Source organism: Scardinius erythrophthalmus (assembly GCF_964197995.2).
Source record: "Scardinius erythrophthalmus genome assembly, chromosome: 5".
In the NCBI taxonomy this organism is placed as follows: domain Eukaryota; kingdom Metazoa; phylum Chordata; class Actinopteri; order Cypriniformes; family Leuciscidae; genus Scardinius; species Scardinius erythrophthalmus.
Genome location: NC_138225.1, coordinates 12,325,005 through 12,345,570, shown reverse-complemented (window position 1 = coordinate 12,345,570; position 20,566 = coordinate 12,325,005). Strand labels below are relative to the sequence as shown.

General features: G+C 35.5%; 2 protein-coding genes across 5 annotated transcripts in view; both read right to left on the bottom strand.

The window, feature by feature from the left end:
- atp8b5a (ATPase phospholipid transporting 8B5a) overlaps positions 1-16,188 on the bottom strand; it is a 32,553-nt gene extending 16,365 nt beyond the window's left edge. For 3 of the 4 annotated variants that reach the window (XR_014030177.1, XM_081365367.1, XM_081365370.1), the window contains exons 1-4: positions 15,751-16,166; positions 3,594-3,676; positions 2,567-2,625; positions 1,231-1,344 (exon numbers count right to left, since the gene is read on the bottom strand). Coding sequence is in view for 3 of the 4 variants with exons in the window: in XM_081365367.1 (XP_081221493.1) it covers positions 1,231-1,344; positions 2,567-2,625; positions 3,594-3,636 (216 nt within the window). In the remaining variant the exon portion in view is untranslated. Of the gene's footprint in view, positions 1-1,230; positions 1,345-2,566; positions 2,626-3,593; positions 3,677-15,750 lie in introns of all 4 variants that reach the window. The other variant, XM_081365368.1, reaches the window with a different exon arrangement.
- A 1,948-nt stretch (positions 16,189-18,136) lies between these two features.
- Positions 18,137-20,566, bottom strand: part of unc13ba (unc-13 homolog Ba (C. elegans)) — a 49,706-nt gene continuing 47,276 nt past the window's right edge. Inside the window, exon 36 of the mRNA XM_081365983.1 lies at positions 18,137-19,933. Coding sequence (XP_081222109.1) covers positions 19,648-19,933 — 286 coding nt within the window. The 3' untranslated portion in view covers positions 18,137-19,647. The remainder of the gene's footprint in view (positions 19,934-20,566) is intronic.

Sequence of the window (20,566 nt, the reverse complement as noted above, 5' to 3'; positions counted from 1 at the left end):
CACTAGTAAATATGTGAATGGGAAAAAATGTACCACACAATATGACGGCATGATCTGAGCTTAAGACACACAATTCATGATATCATTATTTCGATTATAGTCTTTAAAGATTTCCTGTACTGAAAATAAATTAGCAGAATATTTTTTTTTCACACAATTACAAAGAAACTGCAAGTATCACATTGAATTAACCATGGAATTTGGAGGAACAAAAACTGTTATTTTTTTGTGAAACATACCCTTATAATCTATATTGGAGAGCCTGAGAGGACAACACACCATTAATAAACAATTCTTTTAAATTACCACTCAGAGTGGTTGTAAAGCAATTTTCACTCAGAAGTTGCTAGTAAATTTCACAACCAATTAAAAAGAAACCGCAAGAAGCATTGAATACAATTTTAAAGCAGAAAAACTTGAATTTATATTTTCCGGTAAAACATACTCCAATAATCTGTTTTATTTACAACTTTGAAAAATCAGTGTCTAATTTAAAATGTTATTGATAACGTAATTACTTTCCTCATTCATTTACTACTGTACATGGTAGCTGTACTTGCATGACTGGAAATAGCTGCCATTGAGTGAAACGGAAATGGCTGCAAAGTCAAATGACTTGCCTTAAAGTCAAGGCTAATAAAGAGTGAGCTGATAAAGTTATAGGATCATGACACAATCATTATTGCACAAGTATTTAGTCATTTAGAATGCATGGGGCGTAGACTTAATACGGGAAGTTGGGGTCATGTTTTGATCACATTCTTGGCAATATGCATGACAAAACATCCTCAAAGAATGAAAGAAGAAACATCCTCAAACTTCAATAACACTATTTTGATAATCCATTTTAGACATTCTACTAACTTTGCAACTACATGTTAACTAGCAGTCAGTAGAGTATTAGACTCTATGCTTAAAATCTGCTAACGCTTTATTTTATTAACTAAATAACTTTGCAAGTACATCAACTTATTCTACTAACCTTGACCTAACCTAACAGTCAACTAATACTCTGAGAGTTAGCTGGCATGTAGTTGCAAAGTTAGTTATAGTTAGTAGAATGTCTAAAGTGGACTCTTGAAATAAAGTGTAACCCTAACTTCCTTTGTCTCGGACTGACTTTGATTTCAAATCATTATCAAATGAGTGAGTGAATGAATAATGAACTAATGAAAGAATACTCTGAAGATCCAGAGCTTCATCCAGTAAACTGCATGATGTATGACGCACCTGTAGGGTGAGCAGGAAGAGGAAGTAGGCATTGGCGATCCTCTGGAACTGCTCAAACAAGTTGAGAGGCAAAAAAGTGAAGGGGTTGTATTTGGAGGTCTTGATGGAATTGGTCTTCAGGAAGAAAAGATAGAGATGAAAGATGGTTCAATAGTGTTGTGCAGACATCATCTTACAAGTGTCTAAAGATCACAAACGCTTATGTCCTAATAATATAGCAAGTCAGATTGATAACACTTTACTTGAAGGGGTGTGCATAAGATTGACATGACACCTTCATAATCATGACATGACACGTCATGAATATGAAGGAGGTTTTATGAATGTTTATGACAACTGTCATGAAGTGTCATTCGCTCAATTATGACATTTTTAATGCAAATATGACATTGTTTGAGATGTCTTTGTTATGACTCCTTGACATAAACCAATACATCATAACCTGTTAGTGTCTTTGTCATGACAACCTAACATTATTAAGACAACATAACCTGTCATAAATATGTCATAAACATGACATAGCAGATTAATTATCAAACTTAAGAAACTACTTAGCTTTATGGGTTAACATTACATTAAACTGTCATGTAGTTGGTTTTGACATTGGCTGTCATGAGGCCATTATAACATTTTAATGACAAATTCAATTTGTTTTGTAACACTGTAGTTGAGGTCAAGAAAAATATTCATGACACAGTTATAATGGCCTCATGACAGCCAATGTCAAAAACAACCACATGACAGTTTAATGTAATGTTAACCCATAAACCTAAGTGGTTTCTTAAGTTTGATAATTAATCTGCTATGTCATGTTTATGACATATTTATGACAATTTATGTTGTCTTGTTGACAGGTTATGATGTACCGGTTTATGTCAATTTGTCATAACAAAGACATCTCAAACAATGTCATATTTGCATTAAAAATGTCATAATTGAGCGAATGACACTTAATGACAGTTGACATAAACATGCATAAAACCTCCTTCATATTCATGAAGTGTCATGTCATGATTACGAAGGTGTCATGTCAGTCTTATGCACACCCCTTCAAGTAAAGTGTTACCGGAAGATTTTACACATTTGAATCTCAAAAATAATGAACACAAGCAATGACACAGTGATAAATAACAAGTGTTGGACTGTGGGAGTTTTTTTATTTTCGGAAGAATGGAATTGAAAATAGCTGCAATCTGTTAAGAGGAAACGGGAGGTTCCATATAATGTCATCATGACACATTCGGTCATCTAGGCTATATCTTCAGACAAAACACAAATGTTCATTTTTGTAGGTTTGAATTAGAGTGATTTTCTGTCACACTGATTTGATACTCACAGCATATCTGAAGGATGAGTTATATTCTCTGTCGTTTGCTCTGATTTTCCTCTCCACCTCTATAAACACATATAGAGAAAAGCTTTAGATTAGGCTTTAGATTAGGTTCATTTGGTTAGGTCAGGCAAGTTTGAAGAAGTGTGTAATTTGCAGCCCTCTTCTGTAGGTCATTGATAGGACAAACGGATAGTCCCGTCCTAATCTCACACCATTGGATGAGCAGGCTGCAGGATGCTTAATGGGATACTCCACTTTTTTTGGAAATAGGCTCATTTTACAACTCCCCCAGAGTTAAACTGTTGAGTTTTACCGTTTTCGAATCCATTCAGCCGATCTCCGGGTCTGGCGGTACCACTTTTAACATAGCTTAGCACAGATCATTGAATCGGACAAGACCATTAGCATCTCTCTCAAAAAAATGACCAAAGAGTTTAGATATTTTTCCTATTTAAAACTTGACTCTTCTGTAGTTACATCGTGCACTAAGACCGACGGAAAATGAAAAGTTGCGATTTTCTAGGCTGATATGGCTAGGAACTATACTCTCATTTCTGCGTAATAATCAAGAAACTTTGCTGCCGTACCATGAGTGCAGCAGGCGTAATGATATGACGCAGCACCTGAAAAAAGGTCTAATAGGTTAGACAAACTTAGTCCCGGTCACGTTGGAAGTTACTGAGCTGGGGACTATATTCAGGCGCTGCGTTATTACGCAGGAATGAGAGTATAGTTCCTAGCCATATCAGCCTAGAAAATCGTAACTTTTAATTATCCGTCGGTCTTAGTACACAATGTAACTACAGAAGAGTCAAGTTTTAAATAGGAAAAATATCGAAACTCTTTGGTCATTTTTTTGAGAGAGATGCTAATGGTCTTGTCCGATTGTCCACAGTGTTTACAGTTTTTGGGGGAAATCAACCAATGAATGGATTACTCATACAGTAGTTGTCTCAGCATACTTCGCTAGGATAGAATCCTATGATGTAAGACTTTGGTTAAAGGTCAAAGCTGTGTGTCATGTCTGTACCTGTCTCTCTTTTCCGCGTACAGTCTAAGCCAAAGAATGGCATGGCTTCCTTTCTTCTTTTTCAAGGATTAATCATCATTTCTCTGAAAAGAGAACAAAACGATTGTCTGAGAAAGAGTGTGTTAAACTGCTTAAAGGTGACTATTTTTAAAGGGATAGTTCACCCTAAAATTCTGTCATCACCCAGTGTATGCAAGACACTCTGCATCACAGGCTATTTTGAGTTACAAATCGCCCTGAGCCTCTTGTTGCATTTCTTTATATAGACACAAAACTTCTTTCACATGGAAACATTTGCTAACAATGGGAATTTGCATTCAGAGTTTACACCTTTTGGGAGCAGAATGCCATTTGCCTGGAAGACAGACCCTCCTCTGTGTGCAAGTTATCACTAAACGCTTACCCAGCCTCATGTTTTTCCAAACCTGTATGAGTTTCTTTTTTCTGTAGAACACAAAAGAAGATATTTAGCAGATTTTGACTTCCATAGTATTTCTTTTCCTTCTATGAAAATCTATGGCTACCGTCAACTGTCTGGTTACCTACATTCTTCAAAATATCTTCTTTTGTGTTCAACAGAAAAAAGAAACTCATACATGTTTGGACTTGAGGGAAAGTAAGTGATGACAATTTTTATTTTTGGGTGAACTTTCCTTTTAAGCACTTTTTGTTGAAATAAAAGCACCAAGACATCCTGACTTTTGAAATTTCAGTGAATAAAACTATGCTGAGACACATCTTTTACATAAACATACACACATGAACACATTGATACACTACCAACTAAAAGTTTGGGGTCAGTAAGATAGTCTGTTTAAGCAATTAGCAAGGATGCATTACATTGATAAAAAGGGAAGGTAATGACAATAAAAGGGAACATGTGACACTGAAGGCTGGTGTAAAGGCTTTTCCATCAAAGAAAAAATTATATTTTAAAATATATCAAAAGAGAAAACAGTTGTTTTAAATTTTATTAATATTTCACAATATTACCATTTATGTATCAAAAATAAATGCAGCCTTGGTGAACATAAAAGACTTTTTTCAAAAACATTAAAAACAAATCTTACAACCCCAAACTTTTTAACTCTACATGCACACTTACACACCACACACACATTCCAGTTTGAGGAAACAGCACTTATGAAACCCGCCCATTGGACAGAATTCCAGAGTGACACAAGAGCTAATTTTAGAAGTGTGTGTTTAAGAATGTGTGTTTTAAATGTACAGCACACATGCTAGAGAACCTTTGGAAGAGCTGTTTTCCACTGTGGCCACAGCTTGGTTACGCTGTCCACATCACTGGGAAAAAAGTAGTCATTATGAAAACCGAAAAAAAAAAAAAACTATTTAAGGGGCTACAAATCAGTACAAGTCCCATTCAAGTTTATTTTGAAGACTTAAAGTGATAGTTTACCCAAATGTGTGAATTCTGTCATCGTTTACTCGCATTCATGTCATTTGAAACTTGTATGACTTTATTCTTGGAGCGTAAAAGTAGATTTTTAGCTGAATAAATGTCAAAGCTGCTCTTTTACATTCAAAGACAGCAGACAGTAAGCAAAAGGATCAAAATGAAAAAAGTCCATATGAGAATTATTTGAGAGCTATAACATTTCAAAAGTATAACTACCATTTTTTTTTTTACACAAAGCTACATGTATCATATGATTTGGAATATAGAATACAAGTTGTATGGACTACTTGTATGCCACTTTAATGATGCTTTTTTGTCCGTTTTAAAGTTCAACTGCCCCTAGTCACTGTATTATTTCATTGTATTGAAAAAGGACAAATGTCATAAATGTTTTATCATTTATTATCATATTTTTGACTCTACATTCTACAGTCTTTCCGCGTGGCAATGTAATTTAATTCCATTTAAGCTTTTATCTGACTCCATTTTATCACAACCTCGAATTTAGGTTAGATTGCCAACTGGTTATTGGTCAGTTATATAATAGTTTAGCAATACATTTTATAGTTCTACTTAACTCTAAACTTATATTTTACCCGTTCATATTCAGAAGCTATGTGGCTCTGAGGTCCTCACACCTTCTGTTTAACGCGGGTCTCACGATCACAAGCTCGTCAGTTTTGGTCACCAAGAGGTAACTGGCTATACCTAAGATTGGTCGCATTCACACTTACAAAGATCAAAGATACTTTGGTATAGCCCCCGTGATTGCATACACTTGAAATTAAAGAGGTATGGCCACTATTACAGATATAAGTTGACCAACATTACTTCTCTTATAATAGCTTTGGATTAGCCATGCCGTGGTTTCCCATGTACACTTATTTAAAGTAACATTAAATTAAAACAGAGGTAAGACACATCCAAATTTAGATTGGTCAAGCAGCATTTTTGCTGTTCTAAAAGGAAATTCACTTCTTGTCTTTGCGAACCATGTACACTTAGGGTGACCAGACGTCCCAAAAAAATTGGGACAGTACCGAATCCGGCTCTAATTTTCCCGAAAATTATACTAAAGCAAAATCTTATTTTTTGTCTGTTATTGTCTGATAAAACATTAAAAACTGTCTGTGGACGTTCAGTCATCCTGCAGCCAGCCCCCGCCGGTTGCTCATTGGCTGCAGCATCTTTTTTTCTTTTTTTATGTTCTACAAAGATACCGTAGGCGCAAATTTATATGCATTGATAAGCGAGCGCAAGTTGCAGCAGCCGCGAGGACAGTGAATGTGCAGGTTGGTCGCAGCACTGTGTGCAAAAAAATACTTTGGCCTAATGTCTGATGTCGGGTTACACAATTATTTAGTTTTCTTATTTAATGACCGACAATTTAGTCGTAATAATAATTTTGGCATAAGGCTTATTAGCGTTAGGCTATAGCCTGAAAAGTCTGATTTACGCTCTGTTACAAAAGTCATTGTTTTTTTTCACAATGACATATGAGTTTTGTGGCAGAATGACAGACTGTTGATCTTTGAATAAAAATATGTTTGTCAAAGCAAAGAATGCCACAGAAGTGCTGCACAGGGTGTAAAATGTCAGTGCTCTTTGGTTGTTTGGGATAATTAAGCTCTAAGAGCATAGGAACTCCAAGGCACTCGAATTATGTTGAAAAAAGTTTAAAAGCCTTTATTTTATTCATGGCTTAAACATTAAAATTGGAATTTTTTATGTTTTTAAATTTTAATTTAAAATTAAATTAAAATTTTAATGTTTAAGCCATGAATAAAATAAAAGCTTTTTAACTTTTTTCAACATAATTCGAGTGCCTTGGAGTTCCTATGTTCTTAAAAATATGTTTGGTTCAGGTTTGAAATTCATTATCTTTTATTATGGCTATGTAGTCTAATATCATAGTAGGCCTATCCCAACAAAGCAACCCCCCCACCCGTTCCGAATTTCAGCCAATCTCATCTGGTCACCCAACATACACTTGAATTAGTGATTAGTGTCGTCACTAATCTGACGCAGAACTTGAGGTAAAATACAAATCTGTTTAATCTACTTGGGAAAAACTATTTCAGAGTCAGTCAGAATAAAATCAAATGTAACAATTTATTATGTCAGGTAAATGTATCATGCCAATTTCATAATCAGTTCAAAGATAATAAATACAAAACATCAAATGTTCCGGAATAAAGAGAGAAGATGCGTACCTGACATTATAAAATACATGATGCGGAGCGTCTTGCATACACTCCGCATCACAGGCTATTTTGGCTATCTTTATATAGACAGAAACTTCTTTCACATGGAAACATTTGCTAACAATGGAAATTTGCATTCAGAGTTTACACTTTTTGGGAGCAGAATGCCATTTGCCTGGAAGACAGACCCTCCTCTGTGTGCAAGTTATCTCCATACTCTTAAGAACTTTATTACCTTTTGGTTTACTTCTCTGGAAATGAGACCTTTGTACCAGTCGCACTGAGACATTTCAAATGATACCAAACATGTATAATACTGCAAGATAATTATTCACATTAAACCATTTAGATTTTTGGGTGAATATCTGGTGATCTCAGCGTGAGAGAGAGACAACATGAGTGAGGTGATTGCCTCAGGGATGCTAGTTTCTCAAGAGAGAGTCAAATGTTAATTTCGAGAAAGGTCCTTTGTCTTCTCTGGGAGTGGTCGTTCCTCAACCAGACTCCCCGGCATTTTCTATTTTCTCAATTCTTACAGTATGGACAAGAATTTCCCCACTCCAAATGTCAGTGACTGAGCCCATAAACAAACTATTACAGCATGTTTTGAGACAGAGACAACACCCAAGCCAAATGTGCAAACTTTGTGAAGTTAATTTATCACGACAGCGTAAGATGCAGGGAATGATTTACAGTAGAATAGGCAGAATAGGAGAGAACTAAAGAGGGCCACCAAGTGAAAAACAGTGCAAGTGGTTGGAAAATGATACACGTGAGTCCAATCAAACCACAGAAACAAATAGGTGGGGTTCTGAGGATGTGCAAGAAAACAAGGCACAGACCACAATACGCACACATAGTAACCACATATCCAAGTGCATGTTTGCAAACATGCATGCTACAGGAATACATGTCTCACTGTCACCACTGTAAGGTTAGGCTATAACCTCACTGTCCAAAAAAAAAATAAAAAAATGAGAATGAGAAACAGTCAATGAGAAAATTCAAAATAAAATGTTTTAATTCTCATTTTAATAAATTAAATTACACAAGTGTTATGTGAGCAAGACCTGTTTGACAAAATAAGGTGTGGAGGGCTGGAGATGAAAAAAGCAGGCAAAGAAAATGGTTTCTCCCCTTCTCAACAAGCCCACACTTGCCTTGGAAATTCCAATTACATTTTTGGAATTTAATTAAATTAGCAAACAGGTTGCAGAATTGCATATCGAATTGAACTGTAACTAACATAAAATATTTGAAGGTAGTGTAATATTTATCCATGTCATTTCAATTCAAAATCAAATTCCAATTCAACTTCCATTGGGTTGGAATTAAAATTGTGATTAAACTGGTGAAATGACCATATTCACATAAATTCGAACTCAAATTCTCAATGCTAACCTAAATAAATAGAGTAAATAAATAAATAAAAATGAATGTCATACATCAACTCCCCCATTTTCAAAGGCAGCATCTAGGAAATCCTCTTGCAACACTCTGACCTTCTACTCTTTGGAAGGAATGACTGGCAATTTTACAAACACAGTCTAGAGCCTAGAAGTCCAGAGGCTGTTATATATGTGTGTAAGTTTTCAAAGGGGCTATTGTGTGCTATCTTGTTTTCCACCTTTCCCTTTCCTAAGTTCCTGTGTAATGTGATTATAACACAAAAGGGTGTGCATACGTGAGTAATATCTGAGTGAATATAAGAGAAATATACAAGGACCGAAAAAATGAAGATCCTGCCTTTTGATAAGCTTTGGTGTGGTGTCTCAGAATATACAGTACCTCACATGCCTGCATATGGGCTGACATGCTCTGATCACTATTACTCCACACCACTTCAGATAATCTACAGTGCATTGCTGCTATTTTTAAAACCTATGACTGTAAATGTGTCATTACACAGAGAAGTTGGTACATAGAAATAAGCGTCATAACAGAATCACAAAATTATGTTAAAAAATGTTTGGTAACACTTTACTTGAAGGGGTGTGCATAAGACTGACATGACACCTTCATAATCATGACATGACACATGTCATGAATAAGAAGGAGGTTTTATGCATGTTAATGACAACTGTCATTAAGTGTCATTCGCTCAATAATGTCATTTTTAATGCAAAGATGACATTGTTTGAGATGTCTTTATGACAACTTGACATAAACCAGTACATCATAACCTGTCAGTGTCTTTGTCATGACAACTTGACATTACCAAGACAACATAACCTGTCATAACTACTCAACTACAGTGATACGAATTTAATTTGTCATTAAAATGTCATTAAGTGTTAATACTGTCAAATTATTTTATAAAAAAAAAAAGTGGTCGGAAATATATTCGTGACACAGTTATAATGGCCTCATGACAGCCAATGTCAAAAACAACCACATGACAGTTTAATGTAATGTTAACCCATAAACCTAAGTAGTTTCTTAAGTTTGATAATGAATCTGCTATGTATAATTGAGCGAATGACACTTCATGACAGTTGTCATAAACATGCATAAAACCTCCTTCATATTCATGACGTGTCATGTCATGATTATGAAGGTGTCATGTCAGTCTTATGCACACCCCTTCAAGTAAAGTTTTACCAAATGGGTTATGGAATAAAAAAATGGGTTATGGTGTCAAATGCCAACACTACTAACAAATGTTGGTTAACAAACAAATAATTGGACAAATCAGAAGGGTGTGAAAATAAAGATACTGAAACCACTTAGGTGGTTTTGAAAGTAGGGCAGTGCATTGATCAAGGGGTTCTGTAGAATCCCACTGAAGACAAAAGGAAATGCTGTAGTGTGTTTATAGATAAATAGACACTTTTTAAATAACTATAAATCAAGACAGGGTAACTGAATGCACAAACCGAAACTCAAACTCAGTCTGGTAAACTGTGAGGGAATTGGGTTAAAAAAACATTGTAATTTGCAACATTTTGATTAACTGCTGACAGGTCATTCAATAGAAGGAAGTGCTAATGACAAACAAGTGAATACAATATAGTCTACAGTCTACACACACTGTGGGAAAGCTAAAAGATTAGCAACAGCATGTGTAACAAAACATTGAAACACAAAAATAGTGAGTATTAACACAAACAAAAGAATCCATATATTATAACATTTTCAATTGAACTGTAATTTGTATTATTAGTCTCCAATGGATCAGTTTGGAGTGTTGATAGCAAGACTTAGCTTATGTAGTTTACCACATGCATTTCTAAACCGCATGAAACATGCAGTGACTTGCAGCAGGATTCCTTTAGAAACGCAGTGATTATAGTGAGTAACTCCAGTCTGGAGGTGACAGCAGATTAGTGCTGGGTGGGGAAGATTCTTTCAAACTGGGTTTGAATAGTAGCGAGTAATTATGAAAGTAAAAGAGTAGCAAAACTCAAGTGCACGTAGATGTGAATTTGAAAACTTGTAAAATAAATATTCGTACTTGTACGTGAACATTTGCACTCACAGCTCCAATGTGAAAACCTGTCAAATAAAAATCTGAAGTTGAATGTTGAAATTTGCACTCGCAGACAATAGTCGTAACGACTTTAATCCATATTTTTATTATTATACTCTTAAAATAAAAAAATAAAAAATATTACATTAAACTATTTACATTGATTTACCATCAAAATGAACTGATTCACTTGATTGACAAACTTTTTAAGGTTCAAGCTACATATAAGAAAGTGAAAGAAACGAGGGGTAACACTTTAGAATAATGGTCCGTTAATGAGTAATGCAGGACTAATGATAATGTTTTTCACTTTAAAATAACGGTCCAGATCACTAGTAGTTCCTGCATAGTGAGTGACACTTGAGTAATGAGTCATTTTATGACTATATTCAGAGTAAAAAAGACTCACATCTCAGACATGTGTTAATGTTGTGATTAGTAAATAATTAGTAATTCTTTATAATTTGTAATAGTTACCTATTAGTTCTTAATGATGCCAATCTCATTCAGTCATTATTGATTACCTAATAAGGAACTTTCTAAGTCCTAAATTCGATATTACTTGCTGATTAGTTAAGCTTTTGTTCATATTAGTTAATAGTAGAATTTGAAGTGTTAATGTAGTACTACTACATTACTTTCTGCATAGTTACTTATTAATGACGGACCATTATTCTAAAGTGTTACCAAAACGCGCTTCTAGAATGTTTGATTCATTTTGTTATTATAGTATATAATATTTTATTATAGTATAGTTTAATATGTTTATCTATGTATTATATACATTTTAATATGGATCATGTAGTTTGTTTCTGTAAAAAAAATACAGCAATTTGAAAACGGCTGACCTACTGTCACAGTCCTGAATAACGTAGTTTGTAGCTAGTTACTCCCCAAAGTTTGGAAGGCACATACAGTATACAACAGTCTGCTGAAAGTTTAATCTAAATAAAAAAAGTAACTTATTTACAAATATTTAGGTTTACCAGATGTTTTCTCAAAATGTCCAAAAAGTTTCTTTGAAAATGTTTTTCTTTTTAGGTATGCAAATAGGTACAGCACTTTTTTTTTTAAGGTTTAGGGTTTAAAAAAATAGTAATAATCTGTGTTTACCAAAGTGTCTCTCAGACATAAACCATGCAAAACTCATCCACAGAGGAAGTCCAATAGGACCACTTCTCCATAACTATGAGTAAGGTCAATAGAGGTAAAGATGACAGAGACACACTTAGAGAGACGACTTTCCATGTAGTTTACAAATTAAATGGCTAGTAAAGGAATGTTGCTTTCCAAGCAGAACAACTCAATAAACACAAGCACCCATCCTGCACTAATGCACTGAGACAGTAAAGGAAACTCTCAAGAACCTCTAGTTATACATTAAAGGCAGCATCATACGTCCTGAAGTAGACCTTCTACTACTAAATGTCTCTGTAGAGAGCTGCAGGCAACACAATGTGAAGTGTGCCACAGTTGCAGTGGGATTTCATCATTTCCTCAGCTTCACACAGGAAACATGCTGACTGAGACAGTCAGAGGCGGGCATCATGGGAAGAGCCATACGATGGGCGGCCGAGAGCTAAAGACCAATGTTATAGCACCTCACTTGGGATAAATGACTAGGGCTATAGATGTCATGTTGTAAAACGCTTTTGCCATTTGTGGTCATTGGATGCAGATTTGACTTATGATGTCAGCTAATCTAGAAATCAAACAATTCGGTCAGCTGCTCCTATGTCTAATTTGTCTACTTTCATTCAAAATTGAATAATTGAATTGAAATGTCAATGTCTGCTTACTCAGGTCACTCAGCTCAGGTCACTCATTCAATGCAAATTTAAGGGATTTTCCTATCTGCCATACTTTTTATCATCTACCAGCAAAATACACAAGTCGGATGGATGAGAAAATCAATAACACACATCTTCTTAACAAGTGGCACGGTTTGAGGTATCACAAAAGGTGAGGGATGATTCACAGGCTAAAATATAATGCTTGGAGCCATGTTAGTTCTAATCCCTAACTAAAACTATAAGCAATTCTAGTTGTGATAATGATGTTAACCAAGCATAACTAATAACAATAAGACAACGTCAAAAATTGTTCTGGCATGCTACAAGACCACTGCCCTTCTTCTGTTGTTATTGTTAGTAGTAGTTTATTTGCTTGCAGAGCTGGCCCGAGGCATAAGCAAATAAGCGGCTTCTTAATCGATTTTTTTTTTTTTTTTACATATTAATTAACTTAAACAAGTGACATAAATGGATGAATTAATGACTAAGTCGAGACAAGAAAATTCAGATTTCATGATCAATATACATGCCTACAACTGCGGCTGCTGTGTCTGCCAGTGTTTGAGTCATGCGCATAACCTCGCGTGCAGACAATTCGTGCGCAGAGTCACGGCAATGTTAAGCCACGTCACAAAAAAATTATTTGATCAATGATTGATGATTGACATTTAAATCAACGATTTATCCTTTAAATTTAATAATATTCAGAACAGAACGAGAATAAAAAAATAACTATAAATAAACAAGCCAAAACTAAATAATTTAAAGCGAAAGTGAAAGTAAGCGGCGTTGGGCTCACGTATCTCTCTCATTAGAATCAAAATGTTTCAACATTCGCAATGTATTTGGATGGTAAACTATTCTTTATTATAGGCTTTGTACTTCACTCACGTTCCAATATCGACGGGAAAAAAATCATCCTCTTCACATGTGCAAAAATGTGCTTGGAAACATCACAGTGGAGCTGAATGGTACAAATTGTATTACTGACTATTTAAATAGAGCAGTGTAATTTTCATATGTTAGGTTGACTATTTTATTATTATATTTTATTACGGCTATAATGAACAGGCTGCGATGTCAAGATTGCAATGCTGGAATATGTTGTGCGTGTGCATGCGTGTGTGTGTGTGTGTGTGTGTGTGTGTGTGTGTGTGAGGCGCGGGCGCGATCAAACAGTGGAACCAAAAACATACTACGTCATGTTCATACAAGACATCATTCAAACTGCAAAGTGTTGCAAAACGTTGGAGGATATTTTGCAAATATTTTATTTAATATGTTTTGTGACAGTTTGTTTTCAGAAGTTTCAAAGAGTTGAGTTGAGTAAAAGAGTAAAGAAAAAGTGAAAACTTTTTATTTACAGTAAGTATCTATTTTTTATTAAGTATTTATTTTGTATTAATACATAACCTCATTGTATTATATGAGGTTAATAATACATTATAATACATTTATAATACGTTTATAATACATTATTATATGTATTATAATGTAACATTATAGCGTGACATTTGTGTCAATAATCGTCAAACAGGTGACTCCGCGTGGTGGGAGGGAGCCCCCAAATCAAATTTAGCTTAGGGCCCCCAAAAGGCTTCACTGAAACTTCACTGTTATGATAATACAACAGAATTTGAGGAACTCAGTAACTTCTTGTTTTATTTGTTTTTACTGAAAACCCCTCATGGGAGTAAAACGTTGAACTAAACTTCATTTTCTACTTAATTGTGTAACTGTACATTTATCCATTCTAAAACGGAAAAAAAGACAGAAAAGACATTTTTGACACTTCAACTAGCTTAATTGAATCAATTTACATAATTTCATCAGTAAAAAAAATACTAATAAAACAATGTCTAGTAGAGGCAATAAAGCGATAAATCACAACTAAATGGAAAATCTATAAGACATGAGGAGATGAATAATTCAACCAAGCCTTTCAATAGCGCTCAGGTATAGCAAATAAAGGGGAGGCCTCTCATTTTACCAGATAAAGACATGTCATTTCTAATGACCTTTTAATTATTTATCCATTAACAATAACAGTTTGTCACAGAGACAATCATATCTGACCAGACAGAGCCTGCTGTGTGTTGGCACTGCATTATTTATCTGCTGTATTTGACAATGAGTTGTATGGGCCAGCAGAGGAACTCAGGGTCATGCGACAGTCACAGATATGCACAAAGCCGTCATAAACATTAAACGGCACTGGAAGGCCAACACAAACTCCTAAACCTGAAGAGAACCAGACTTCAGGCTGTCCTAAACCAGATTTGAGAATCTGCTACAGCAAGATTCTACATGCTACATGCAAGTTTTATTGCTAAGTCTGTAATCAACAGCACTAAATATTCAGCAAAATAATGCAAATGTTATCCTATACTCTCAAAAAAGGTTCCAGTAAGAACCAAAAGGGTTTTACAACCTGACCATGTAGTGTTGTGCTCTACGCCAAAACACAAACTATGGGATTTTTGCCTGATTGCATAGAAAAGTAATAACAACAAGCCATATGATTCGAGATATCATTCAAACCTGTAGCACAAATGAGGGTTGAGTTACAAGCCAAAGTTTAATGCTTAAGGTAAAAAATAAAACCTTCCACTATACGGTAAATGCGGTATATGTGCAACTTGTTGTCCAACACCAGTCTATCTAATCATAGAGGCAGATACAGTCAGAGACTAAACCAGATGATCTATCTCCTATCTTCATCAGGTCATTTTGAAGGGTATTGTTCAGTATGTACAGCAATACATGATGTATGCTTTACAACATGGTTTAATAGACTAATGTGCTGATATATATATATATATATATATATATATATATATATATATATATATATATATATATATATATATATATATATATATATATATATATATATATATATATATATATATATATATATAGAGTTAAGGTTGCAAACTGTCAACCATTATATTATGTAGAGTATAAACTGAGTAAATCCCCAGTTTATCCCCAGAGCCCCCAGACTAAACAGACAGAAGTGGGGAAAAAGTCAGATTCAGGTACATTACACCACAAAATGAAGATGTCTTCAATGAGTTAGACAATCTCAAAGATTTAATCTTGTGTTATCAACATTGCTGCCATTTCTATCAAAAAACACATACATAAAAATTAAAACAATTATCAAAATGAAAGTATTCATTATGAAGATGTCACTTAATTTTTCACAAAAAAACAAATTGTGCTGAAGAACAACAGAAGAACATCAGTGGTTTAAATCAATTCTCACCTGGTGTAACTTCAAGAGAGTTCAACTCTGGATCTGTTTCTTTGACAGCTGGCTGGGTAGAAAAGTTATACAGTCCAGAGAATATGCAAATTTCCAAACATCTCAGCTTTTTTAGTCAAATTTTTGACACCCTCGTAAGGCATCCATGACCAAAAATTCGCCCTCAGGCTGTGTATCAACGTGAACCTCTCCGTATTTCCACCCCTCTTTTGAAACTGCTGAGACGAGGAGAATGAAAAACTCTTTCACTCTCACAGCCTCTATCTTACTTCCTGTGTTTTTTCCAGGACTGTCTGCAGGGACCCGCTCTGCTGACCTTGACCTCTTGCTGCACCCTTAACTTTTACCCTCAGTATTCTTACCGTAAGCGTCCTACGGTGACATCGCAGTGTGTGTAGTAGGTCTAACAAGGCACTCCTTTCTCCAGCCAGAGATCACCGAAGTCAGCTAAAGAGAGTCTCCTCCTCTTTGTCTAGCCCTTTTTTTTTCTTTCTCCTCCTCCTTTCTCTCACTTTTCAGCCTTCCATCTGCTCTCACTTTGCGTTGATGGGAAACAGGGAGTGCAGGCATCCAGCCTAGACTCATTCACACACACACACGAGAGACCCCACCACCACCACACACACACACACACACACACACACACACACACACACAACATGAACAAGGAAGAGGGGTTGAAACTTAATGTTCTTGTTCGGCGTTACTCTTGTGACAGTTTATCTGAGGTTTCATTTACTCACTTGTCTTCCGGAGAAACAAACTGTCAAACTTTTATTCAGATCTATGTATATCTCTCGGTCCCTTTCTGTCTTGCTCACACCCATTTACTTACTAGAAAAGTATAAGTTTCCGGCACACCAAAAAAGGAAGCAATACGTTTTCCCCCCCCATTCCTCTAACCACTGACAAAGAACAGCAGTACTGAGCATGTTCACTATGACCACACACAGAATATACACATTTACTTAACTATCTAAACAAGGACTTCTGTTGTTTTTATAAAAAGCTAATTATAATCGCTATAGACAATCACTCAATTTTGCACTCAAATAAAAGCACTAAAACTTTTTGCCTCTTTAAAATATGTAAAAATAGAAATATAATTTTCTTCTTAATGATAATATTTTAAAATAAAATTTAATAAAATGATTTTTTTTTTCAAATAGTATTATTATTATTATTATTATTAAGCTTTATGTATTTAGGTTTTCCAATTATGGATTATGGAGGTTTTATCAAATTCAGCTCACTTCTGGGAATCCATTTTTCCTCAAACTATAGCCAAGCAGATTTTCAGAGAGAAAGCCATCATAGGCTGATGAAGCATTTCCATCTTGTAAGAAAATAATCATTATACTAGTCCTGATACAGCACTTGTCAGGTAATAAAAATGCATGCAACACATTTTATGGAAAAATTATTATAGGAAATGATTATAGGTTACCTTATTATGGATAGATTAAAAAGACATAAATCCATGAAAAGAAAACAGGTTAACCATACAAATCCAAACGATAAACACTCATGAGCATACAAGCACGTGTTGTGCACGCACGCACGCACACACACATACACACGTGCATATTGGGTATCCATGTTTAATGTGGAATTTCCATAGACATTATGATTTTTATAATGTGCAAACTGTACATTCGTTACCCTAACCCTAAACCTATCCATCACAGGAAGTTTTCACACACGCATACAGATGCTAGACGTATGCACACCCACAAACCCACAGAGAGAGAGAGAGACAGAGAGAGAGAGAGAGAGAGAGAGAGAGAGAGAGAGAGAGAGAGAGAGAGAGAGAGAGAGAGAGAGAGAGAGAGAGAGAGAGAGAGAGAGAGAGAGAGAGAGAGAGAGAGAGAGAGAGAGAGAGAGAGAGAGAGAGAGAGAGAGAGAGAGAGCATTTATAAGAGTATCCACGTTTGTCCATACTTGCTATTTACAATTCTTCATCTGCTGGAAAACAACGTTCAGTTTTACAAAAAAGCAGACCAGTGACCAACCCACCCAAAATGTGGAAGTGAAACAATTTGAATGTGACGCCACAAAGATTGCTCAAATGTATTTCATTCACCACCTATTAAATATATCCCATATCAAAATGCCATCATTAAATGTAAATACATGATCTGCATTATACAGAAGCCAGTCTTACCTCAATTGCATTGATTTTTTAAAACAGGTCACCTCACTAAAAGCAGGGGTCAAGGGAATTATATGGCCTGGTTGTTCTGAACAACAAGTTGGACAACGCTGGACTTGCCATACTTGAATCAGATTCCTTTAGAGGAACTTCTAAAGAGAGAAGAAACACTATAACTGACATGCAAAACAACAGAAGAGAGGAAATTATTTAAAAGGAAGAGCCAGTCATATTGAGAAGTAGAAAGTTTAAGCGTAGGCCTTCCAACCACAGATCTATGCACCCAAACACAAATATCAATGCTAATTAGCAGCACAATGATGTTTGGAGAATGAAAGATGTAACAGACCAGAAGATTCATTCTTAGAGAAACACACAAACACATTAATTCATAAATAATTTATAAACGAATTCAGAATATCAATTCAATCTGTGATCTCCTCCATAATTTAAAATACATAAATAGCTTTCCACATATTGACAAAACATAAAACATATGACCAAAAGCTAGAATTTACAATAAATACATGCACATGTGGTAGTTTGTCTTTAGAGATTGTGTTTACACCTGTATGGTTGTGCAAATATTACAAACAAAACAAAACATAACTCTATTACACCTCAAAAAAAGAGAGCATACAATCTACTTGGCACAAGGTAAACAAAGTTTCATACAGTACATCCCTTCTCATTAGCTGGCACTTTGGCCTATATTTGTCTTTTTTATTTGTGTATTTATCTGTTTTGAGACATCTGTGGAAAAAAAACTACGGGAAATAACCATGATCTTTGGAGTATTTGGAGAGGTCGGACCACAACTGAACCATCTTTCAAGTAAGACAAAGATGGTGAACGTATTGAAGGTGTTACAGATAAGATTTCAGGATCACATTAGTGAACAGACCACTTAAGAAAATCAAAGGATAGACATCCAATGTAAATAAATCTTGTTAGACCAACAACAGTAGACTCCCATTCAGAAGGCCACAAAGAATGAGCCCATAGACTCATGGTTTGGCAAAACTCTCGCATCTTCTTATATTTGATCTTTTTCGTAATGTCACTGATATCTTTCTTTACAATGTGCTTGAAAAAATCGCAAAGCAATCATTAAAAACGTCATGAAACGTCTTTTCTTCCATATTGAGACGTATATCTGAGTGAAACTGCTTCTCGAACAAGAACAAATGTAGGGCGGGACTTGATTTTGTCCATGATGAATTGATTGGATTGTTGTCATTTACTATTGCAGAAATCTTATGTGAGATGAGTCCCGCCCTCGCGCCGAAAAACACTTCATTAGAAGTGATGAAATTTCCATGATTTTTCCAGTCGTTTGATTAACTAGATCATTTTTGTACAACAAAATTGTCGATATTTCTAGTCGACAAAATATTTTAGTGATGACTACCTTTTTTGACATCACACTTTGAAAATTCCCTGATACTACCAGATTTTCCATGGGACCGTGGGAACGCAGTTCTCTTAGTATCTTAGTAGTTGCTCCTCATGAAGAATGATGCAAAGCCAGTCAAACGATTACATGACACTTAAGGCTTTGAACAAACATGCAAGGTTTTATATAAACAGTGTAAGTCCTTGTGCAATCGGTTTGTGAAGGCTTGTTTGTCTGTCAGATACAGTTAGGAAGTCTTTCATTTGCCTAAAATGATCAAAGTCTCTGTTTTAATCAGTCCACTTTCATCATTTTGGCCGACTGAAGAGGTCAACCTTCTGCTTCATCTTCACCTCCCCTCTTCAACAGGTCTGGTCTCAGCTTTTAGTTTGACGAACTCTTTGGCAACCTCATCAGTCGAGCGTTGAGAGAGGATTCGTAGTGCGGTGGTCCCGGTTTCATCTATGTTGATACGCGGGCCCAAAGGGCACCAGCACACGCAGCTTTTCCGGTCTGCTACATCACGCAGCTGCAGTACTGCGACCCCCACCACCCGGTCCGCACGACCAAAACAGTAATCCTTCACCGATATTTGAATTTCATAGCAGTCCAGATTCATGCCTTTACCCAGCACACTGAGATTGAGATAAAGGGAGGGAGAAAATACACATATGAGTAGAACATTCTCAGTAATATGACTTAAAAAAAAAACTGCCACCAAGTACTAGTGTTGTTATTATGGAAAATGCTGGTGTTTCAAACCACTAGGGCTACTGTGCGGGTAGTTGACTACTTCAACCACTAGTTGGCGCTGTCAGAAGACAATAACCATATGACACAATTGTGTTTCTGAACGTAAACCAGCAAACCATGACCGCGACCAAAGAGCATGCGGCAGGACGATGACAGCGAATAGACTACATGAACTTTGTCTTTTTCTATTATAAACTATTTTGAACCGATTGAGTCAAGATCTAAGTGATGCAAGTACAGATCCCTATTGTTTTTTACTGTTGAAGACCTGTGAAATGCAATATGAAGAGGCTAATGTTGTATAATACCAATGCTGGGTAGTAACTGATTACATGTAATCTGGATTACAGTATGTATTCAGATTCCAAAAATGTAGCACTTGTATTAGATTATATTACGTTTTAAACTGCTCAATCAGATTACAATTACTTTATGGATTACATATTATTCACACAATGGTAGTACATTTTTCATAATTTATTGATTCCTTATCGCTTTTTTTCGACTTTTTCGTC